The sequence below is a fragment of the Nothobranchius furzeri genome, chromosome 17 (assembly GCF_043380555.1).
Source record: "Nothobranchius furzeri strain GRZ-AD chromosome 17, NfurGRZ-RIMD1, whole genome shotgun sequence".
NCBI classification, from domain to species: Eukaryota; Metazoa; Chordata; class Actinopteri; order Cyprinodontiformes; family Nothobranchiidae; genus Nothobranchius; species Nothobranchius furzeri.
The window spans coordinates 57,385,544-57,394,272 of NC_091757.1; the positions used below are offsets into that span (position 1 = coordinate 57,385,544).

The window sequence follows — 8,729 nt, forward strand, 5'->3', positions numbered from 1 at the left end:
TTAGCCTCCCTGTCGATGTCTCAATGGCTGTGTTTGTGATCGGAGCTCGCACACCAGAGGGGTGGGACTTCCTGTTTGAGAAGTACCGCAACTCGCTGCAGATGTCGCTGAAGAGCCGCTATAAAAGCGCCATGGCTATCAGCCCGCTGCAGGACAAACTCCAGTGGTGAGCGCTGCACACATCAGCACATTCTACTTAAACTGACCGCTTTGTCATCCTCTCTGTGTTCTGTCTGCAGGATGATGGAGCAAAGTCTCCACGGTGAGGTGATGAAGACTCAGGACCTCCCAGACGTGGTTGTGTCCGTTGCCAAAAACCCTCGCGGCTACAAGCTGGCCTGGGACTTCCTCCGAGCCAGTTGGGTCACCCTGGTGAAGAAGTGCGTTTCAGCCACAGTTCATGATGAGGGTTTATTCTCGTGTCTGTTAAACAAACCAAACATTTAAACAGTTGTTTCAAGGTGTCTCAGAATTTAAAACCACGTTAATGTTAATATATCGTAATAATGCCAGCACGCCCTTTAAAATGCAACAATTAAACCTTTATTCATCATCGTCCAGAACCAGAACTTCTAAATAAATAAAACTAACAAACAAATTAAACAGAATTGTTAGAAATCTCTAACTGATCTTTAGCCTCCTTCACAATTTTATTCCTGTAAGTGACGCAGGTCGCGTGTCTGACGAATACCGAAATATCAAGGCTGGAAAAATAATTTAGTTATTTTTCATCTATTAAACAATTAATTGATTTATTGAATGTCGTCCCAGCCCTACTCATAGAACAGTTTCCAATTGTAAAAAAAATGTTCTAGGACCCCTTTAACTATTGAACATCTTTAAATGGATGATTTGCGTAATAAATTCAATATTTACACAAATCATGTATAATTCTGTGAGTTTGTATCTAACAATTCAGAACATTTCCTATTTTTCGGATCAAGATGATTTAAAAAGCTTCCTAAAATTGTGTTAAACAGGTTTGACCTCGGCTCCAACGCCTTATCCTACATGGTGACTGGGGTGACCAACCAGTACTCCACCAGAGAGATGCTTCAGGAGGTAAGTGACGCCTTTTCAGGCTCATTCGTGCTTCAGGGAGATTCGTCATAATAAACACAAAGAGAACTTTTTACGGTTAGATTAGCATGTTAAGCTTTTTAACGTTTTTTTATGATGATAATCAGTCTGACCTGTTTAGAGATAGTTTTAGATCAAAAGTTTAGAATCAATTTTTTCTGATTTCACCAGAAGATAAATGTTCATTTTTGGATCTTTTGCTTTGCTCAGATTCGAAGTTTCTTCGACTCGCTGACCGAGGAGACGGGATCACAGATGAGGTGCATCCAGCAGACCTACGAGACCATCGAGGATAACATCCGCTGGACGGACACAAACCTTCCTCTGCTGCAGTCCTGGCTGAACAAACGCAGCCGCAGGGCAACTCACGAGGATTTATAATCCCAGGATGAGACCCTCACTTATCTTTAATCCAGCACTGGTTCTGAGCCGGCTCAGGTTTGAGCGTTTGGCTGAACTCCGACACAAAATACAACTCCGGTCCTTCCGTGTTTAAAGATGAATTACAAGACCCAGTGATGCAGAACTCTGCATTTTCTGTCCACAACAAAATAATATTAATCATAATAAATTCTCAGTATTCGAGAATTTAATTAGGTTGTTCTTTGTGTGGGGTGCACTTAATGAAAGGTCTTTAATCAGTGGCCTAAAAGATGTGGTGCCTGAATTTTTCAGCTTGTTGGTAGGAGTGTGTGTGTGTGTGTGTGTGTGTGTGTGTGTGTGTGTGTGTGTGTGTGTGTGTTTGTGAGTTCTTGTAAGGAAATTTTGGATTTATGCTGCATTTTTACAGATGTAAAAGAATGTAAGTGTTGTGATATAAATTAAGCAAAAGTAAAGAAATCACTTTACAACAGGTTCTTCTAATCTTTTCCCGCCAGCAAAAACACAGAATGTCATATAAATCACTTTATTAAGAGGAAGAACGTCTGAGGATGTGAGAGAATCACGCGTTTACGACGGCGGACATCCGAACGTTTTATTGAGACCTTTCTGCAGCCTCGGTGTGAAATGTGTTAAAACTCTCAGCACAGCTGTGAATGCTGACTGCTGATGAAGAAATTCAGTTAAATGAAAAAGTTTTTGGTCTTTAGGAGCAGCGGTAGCATCTCGTGAGAAGTAGAGCAGATTTATTCTGAAGGTTCCAGAAAAGCTTGAGAGATCCGGTAAAAACCTCACCGACCAACAACAGAAATCCTGTTCATGCTGCTGTTTTCATTCGGAAAGTCAGTCAGGAAATCTTGAGAAAAATATCTGATGAATAAAAGTTATTCAACATTTTTGTGTTTTTTTACTAGACTTCTTTTCCATCACGGATTTTCCTGATGCAACCTTTGTGACTGCACTTTCCTGTCAGCGTGGTTTTCCCAGTAAGGGACCAGATTTCCTGATTTTGGAATCGCTTAAACATACAAATATTTTCAGGTTTCCCCTCTCTCTGTCAGCATTCTGCAGAGCTTGTGTTTACCGTATGTGTCTTTTATAAAATAAAGAACTTGTTTTGACGTGTAAAACTTTGATTTTAACTTTGACCCCTACCCGAGACGACTGGCTTTTATTTATTTATTATGCTGAAATTAGGGAGGGGGGTTGATCATAAATCAATGATCAGTAAAGGATGTAAAGACTGGAAAAACTTTATAAATTTATGAAAAAGAAGACAGAATATGATTTCCCAGCAGTTATTCCTCCAGTGACCTCCATTCTGTAAAATGCGTCGCTGTTTCTTTAAATGTTTTGATGCAGCCATAAACTCTTCCAACTGGAATCACGAGCTAATAAAACTTTTTGTTCGTACGACAAAACGCAGAAATTCATATTTTGTTTTTTCATTTCCTTCCCCATCAACACAGATATTCCTCTGAACCTGACCTGATGTGTTTTAGTGTCAGACAAACACCGGGCTTTGGCCTCTTCCCCATGCATGAACACACACACACACACACACACACACACACACACACACACACACACACCCCTCTCATCAGTTCACCCACAATAAAACCTGCACTCTGCTCCACTGATTTTGCCCTTTCAGCTCCACACCTGACAGACACACTCGACTAAAGGTAAGAGCCTCAAATCCAGCTTCTCTTTTCGTTCTCTCGTGTTAGAACTAAACTTTATTCTCACGCCAGATTTACGCTGCTGCCAAATGGAACAAATTAGGAGTTTTATTTGTTCTGTCAGTATTTACAGACCGGGCCTGCCTTCCTATCTGATCGTGTTCTGGGGATTCTGACCTCGGCTTCTTCGCTCATTAGTTATTCTGTGGTTTGTTTGGTTTCATTGGAGTCCGACCCCCCCCCCCCCCCCCCCCCCAAATACTTCAGAACACAGAGTTTGAGAAGTATTCCAGCTTTGTGCTAAAAACTTTTTGAAAATCATTATCTCCACTTTTTCCAGTAAATGTGAAGTTCCTTCCGATCTTTGATCAAAGCGTTTGATGAGTTTTGTTCACAGAAACTCGACCTTTAATAACGAGACTTGGTTGTGATGGAGGTTGTTAGTTTGCTGTAATTAGAATTTTGACCATGAATTTACATTTAGGTAACACCTTACAATAAGGGTCCTTTTATTAATGTTACTTAGTGCATTATTAAGCATTAATAAACATATTTGGTATTAACTATTAAGTGTCCTTAAGGTTAGGACAAAGGGCCAGGGAGATGGCTGCTTAGTAATGCATTACATAATATGGTTAAGCAGTTATTAATACTTTATTTAACAGTTTATTAATGCTTAATAATGCATTAAGTTTGTTGTAACGTGTTGCCTACATTTATTACTGGTTTGTCCTCTGGAAACACACACTACCTTGAGCTTATAATAGTTTTTAATGGTCTGAGTAACTTTTTAGCGGTAGGAGCATCATAAAAGACAAAAACGGGAGAATTCACGTGGGTTTCATTGTTCAGCAACTTTGCAACCAAACAGAAAGAAATCTAAATAAAACAATAAGCAATTAATCATCTTCAGTATTATTATGGTGTTGTAACATGCTAAAGGTAAAAAAATAAAATGTAAAGCTCACACTTTAATTGTGAAGTACAATTTTTCAAACGTTAGCTCAACTCGTATTACTTGAGCAGAATATTTTTAAAAATGTGATTTAAAGTTAAAATCCCACTTAAATTTAGAGATCTGCAGAGGTTCCTGAATGAAGCTCCACAGAAGCTTCGTCAAATTTGATGTATGAAGTATCGAGTTTATTTTGTTTGTTTATTAAATAATTTTAAAAAGGACCTCAAAGAAAAAAAACTAGCTTTTTTTTTCAACTGCAAAAAATTGAATTAAAACAAATAAACAAAACAACAGACTTCCCCAAAAGCCTTTTAGTTGTCTGTTAAAGGCTGAATTGCAAATCAAATATTTTGTTTGAATAAAAATAATTTGCTTTAGAATGAAAGAAAAAATACATTTTGTCTACATTTTTATGATTGCTGAAAGATCTCTCCTCATTGGCTGGTGTCACGTAAGTGACCCCAGTCTATATTACAGTCACTCCGCTCCCCTCCAACTGAGAAAGCATTCCATGTGTGGCAAGTAAGAAATAGCGGCATAAATAAATTAAGGATAAAAATATTGTAACAACACCACCCTGGGTTAGTAAGCTAGCAAAACTAGCTTTCGTTTCAAACAAAAATGGTTTTCACAGCAAAAATGGAGATTTCCGATTTAGAAAATTAATTATTTTTCTTTTTGAAAGCAAAACTAAAACAAAAAAAGTAACTTTATTTGATTTGTAATTCAGACTTAAAGTCTCTTTCCGGAGTATTTCTCTTATCCGATGTCACCATCTAGTGGCTGACAAGCATATCACACAAATAATCTGTCCTTCCATTTTTTTAAGACGGCGTTTTCACGTTTCTTGTTTATTTATGTCCTTCTATAGCCGACAAACAGAGCTGAAACATGTTGTTTTACACGCATTATTCTCATGTCACGTTGTGTTCTCATATATTTATATTTTAGAGACTTATTGTCCGTGAAAAGTTCACCAGCTCTGCATCAGCAGAGGTATTCCTTAAATTTGAAGCATGTAAGCGGTAATCTAACGCTATTGGTTAGTTCTGGTCGACACTCAGTTTTCTATTGCAGGAGTTCTGCAGGACAGGGCAGGAGGCATGCTTAGCATAAAAAAGACGTATTACTTACATTACATGATGACAATCATATTTACGAATTTCTGAAAAATCGTACACAATTTCTGAAAGGAGATAACTCCGGAAAGATACTTTAATTGGAAAAAAGTTTTTTTCAGGTAAGTTTTAATTTATTTTTATTTGCAGTTTTTCAAAATTTGGTTTCAAAAATTTTTTTTAAATACTCAGTTTGAATATTAAAGAAACAAAATAAGCACCTACACTTCTTGTCTCAGTCACTAAATCACATTTGTAGACTAAAATAGTTTAAACATTTGGTAACGTTTTACAATAAGGGTCCCTTTATTAACGTTACTTAGTGTATTATTAATCATTACGAAACGATTAAATAAATGATTAACAACTGCTTATCGATATTATGTAATTCATTAGGCCCCTCAGCAGGCCCTTTGTCCTAACCTTAAGGACACTTAATAGTTAATAACTGTAACACTGATAAAGGGACGGTTATTGTGACGTGTTACCGAATGTTCTGTCAGTCTGTGTATTACTGTACTGATGAACACATGAGATCACTGCAGTTTTGCGTAATTCACAACCAGAACAGGCGGTTTTCTCGTAAAGCTCACTCCCTTCATGTCAAGTGTTGACAGGCTGTAAAACCCTTCTGCTCCACATCTGGGACAAACCCTTTATGGGTTCTGAGGACAAAGTGCCTCTTTACTGATCCCGTCTCACATCATGTGCCCACCCAAAAAAAATCTCATAAGGAAACGTTTAAAAGCTGTAAAGTTCAGTCACACGGAGAGAACGGTTTTAAGTTTCTGAAAGCTTTTCACTGATAAGAAACATTCTGTGTTCTGTTTGTCTTACAGGTTCTTTCTGCTTCATTTTGATCCATCACCTGTGAAACTCTTACCTAAAGGATGGTATTGGAGTTTCCTTTTCTAGAGTAAGACACTTACATTTTCTCCACCGTGTTACTTTTTATTTTGTGTTGTTTTTATTTAAACACATGGAAGTGCAATTGCAATATGTAATTTAGATAAGAAATAAAGTTTTTTTTTACTCCAAGGGTCTTCCTGGGCATCCTGGGGTTCGGGTTGCTCATGTTATTCTGCACCAGCTTCTGCAGGTCGTGTAGTCGGATACGAGAGGTGCAGATAGAGAGGCAGGCACACCTGCGCAGGGAGCAGGGAAGTCAACTGAGGTCCATCTATTTCATCCCTTTTCCTAGAAGTGTCTCACGGCAGGACAGTGAGGACCTGCATGGTGTTGAGTTCCCAACACCCCCGCAGTATGGCACCAACGCCTACTTTGACGCCCCACCTTCGTATAATGAGGTGATTCTGATGTTTTATTTGCCCTTTGCTTTTTTGTCTTTTCGTGATGAATTTCTTATTAATTGCTTTCATTGTGACTTTTTTCTTGGTATTTCAGCTGGGAGTCAAACCGGATGATCTCCCCCCTCTTTACACTGAAAGTAACTTCTCTGAGTTTTCCACAACACTTCCTCCAACACACACAAGCACGGTTTCATCACAGGATTACCCATAAGACTCACCTCTATAAAGTACCTGTGTGGATCATGGACAACCCTATGCTGCCCCACTGAGTTATGTTTTAAATGTTTTAAAGTTTTTCTTATTATTATTGTTTCCTTAAAACTTCTGTCAAACTCAATTAACTTATTTAAATTCAATTTTTTTTTATTAAAATTCAGCATCACAGACACTGAATGCTACCCACAACGCATCTCAACAAACATCCACCATTCTGCCAGTTGGTGCTAATGAAGCATAACATTTAAAATTGAGGATTATTTTCATAAATTGGACATAAATAAAATATGGTGATACGGTATTGTGACATTTGTCATGAAGCGGTGTTTGGTTCAGGCCCAAACACAGGAGAGCAGGTACAGGATGCAGACTGGCAGGTAAAATGAACAGTTTTATTTGAAAAAGGGCAGGTAGGAGGACACAACCACACACCGACTCTACTGCGCCATTTTCAAGTATACATACTCCAATGCAGGTACTCTGTTGCTCCTTGAAAAGTGGTCCTTTCTGGCTGGCCTAATGAAATATCGTGGAAGTTCGGTAAAACTGCCTGGAAGTTCTGATAGTGGAAACTGGCCTCATGTTTATAGTGGCAGCTGGGATTGTTGTGATCCTCATATGTTGACTGCGACCAGTGTTTGCACCTCCAACTATGTGGTGTTGATCTGGCGGTTATGGTTACACAGCTCTAAACATGACGGGTTGTAAACAGCAGGTTATTAAAGTGACTTGTGACTGGTAAAATATTTCCCTCATTTCATCACAAGGTTTAATTTATTTAGATATTTCTGGTTTTGTCTCTCTGGAAATCCCATTCTGCAAAATGTGTCTTACATTGTTTTAGTTTGAAATAAAAATATGCCCTCGTTCTCACTGATTTACGTGAACTGAACTGAAAACAGATTCTGTGCAATATTTTTAGAATTCCTAGCTTGTATTGACCCTTTGCACCGACGTCACCTCACATGGGTCCACCATGGTGGACGGCAAAAGCGTGTAAACAGTGAGCGACACGAGTATTAAACAAAGGGAAAAGTAGAGCCTGAAATTGTTTTTGCGATCAAAACAAAAACAAAACTCCTCCAGCATTCCTTCCACTAGTTCATGCCCAGTTCAGTTATCAGAAGAAGTAGCGCATCTAGCGGGGCTCATAGAGAGCGGTATGCTAACTAGCTTACCAGCGTTAGCTTACGTTCTCTTTGCAGCTGTTCACCGATGTAAACATTTTGCTGACTTTGCCTAAGTTCACCCCCCTGGATTTATAACTTTATGTTATAAACAGCGTTTCACTTTACACCAAAGCTGATTTTTAAAAAGTCGGGATACCTACCAGCTTCTGTTGCTGGTGGTGTTACCGGGTCCAGCTGCTGCTCTCACACCGGAATGAGAAGATCTCTGAACGCCGACGCTCATATAAATAAATAACGTCATTTTAACACACGTAATCATACATCGGAGCTTTAATATTGTTAATAATTGTGAGGCACAGTGGATTAGAAAAAGGCGTTTTTAGCCCCGTTGACTTGCATTCATTTTTTCGTTCTTCCGGGTACACAAGAGGGCGGCCGAAAAGGGAGGAGACTAAGGCTCCCTATGTAGCATGACACTGATAAACTGAGAGTGACATAATTTGGTGTCACTCTCATTTGTGTGTGTTTTATCGTGGGTCACATTTTAAATATTCTTTTTTCTCTCTCTTCTTTTCGGGGTAAAACGACAAAAAGGACAAATACAAAATGTACCCACTTTTGACAATCTAAACATATAATCATCTACAACTTCAGCCTCATGTGTCTTCTGAGCACTTTTAAAACAACGGAAGGGTGAAACTCTAAATAAAATGTGCAGAACCAAAAACATTGCACTTTAAGTAGCTGATCTACTTAAAGTCTCTGAGAATATCAGAAAATAAGGGAAGAAAAAAAATCCCATCCATGCTTTTGTGTTTTAGATTTGGTGTTCTCAGTTCCTCAGAGAACTTCCT

General features: G+C 38.6%; 2 protein-coding genes and 2 long non-coding RNA genes across 5 annotated transcripts in view; 2 read left to right on the forward strand and 2 right to left on the reverse strand.

Moving 5' to 3' along the window:
• Positions 1–134, reverse strand: part of LOC139063658 (uncharacterized) — a 520-nt gene extending 386 nt beyond the window's left edge. The window contains exon 1 of the long non-coding RNA XR_011517030.1: positions 1–134. This exon is cut by the window's left edge and continues 4 nt beyond it. This is a non-coding gene — a long non-coding RNA (uncharacterized lncRNA).
• The window catches only part of erap1b (endoplasmic reticulum aminopeptidase 1b), an 11,457-nt gene extending 9,907 nt beyond the window's left edge, over positions 1–1,550 (forward strand). Inside the window, exons 16-19 of the mRNA XM_015973222.3 lie at positions 5–166; positions 240–380; positions 981–1,062; positions 1,291–1,550. Coding sequence (XP_015828708.3) covers positions 5–166; positions 240–380; positions 981–1,062; positions 1,291–1,461 — 556 coding nt within the window. The 3' untranslated portion in view covers positions 1,462–1,550. The remainder of the gene's footprint in view (positions 1–4; positions 167–239; positions 381–980; positions 1,063–1,290) is intronic.
• Positions 233–8,284, reverse strand: LOC107394324 (uncharacterized). The gene is made up of 2 exons (XR_008559248.2): positions 8,076–8,284; positions 233–423 (listed from the first exon to the last, which is right to left on the reverse strand). It is a non-coding gene; the product is annotated as an uncharacterized lncRNA (long non-coding RNA).
• LOC139063657 (uncharacterized) lies at positions 3,023–7,505 on the forward strand. 2 transcript variants are annotated; one of them, XM_070546242.1, is made up of 4 exons: positions 3,023–3,146; positions 6,059–6,135; positions 6,259–6,526; positions 6,624–7,505. In XM_070546242.1, exons 2-4 carry the CDS (start codon positions 6,110–6,112, stop codon positions 6,738–6,740), a joined length of 411 nt encoding a protein of 136 aa, XP_070402343.1. In that variant the 5' UTR covers positions 3,023–3,146; positions 6,059–6,109; the 3' UTR covers positions 6,741–7,505. The 2 variants fall into 2 exon arrangements, with proteins under 2 accessions (XP_070402343.1, XP_070402344.1); XM_070546243.1 differs by having other exon boundaries at positions 6,310–6,526.
• Positions 8,285–8,729: the final 445 nt, after the last annotated feature.

What these genes read in the sequence shown, in the direction of transcription:
- LOC139063657 (XM_070546242.1), top strand. Translation starts at nt 6,110, where the DNA reads ATGGTATTGGAGTTTCCTTTTCTAGA. An exon ending in TTGGAGTTTCCTTTTCTAGA is followed by an intron (nt 6,136 to 6,258) that starts GTAAGACACTTA and finishes TTTTACTCCAAG; the next exon opens with GGTCTTCCTGGGCATCCTGG. An exon ending in CCCCACCTTCGTATAATGAG is followed by an intron (nt 6,527 to 6,623) that starts GTGATTCTGATG and finishes TTGGTATTTCAG; the next exon opens with CTGGGAGTCAAACCGGATGA.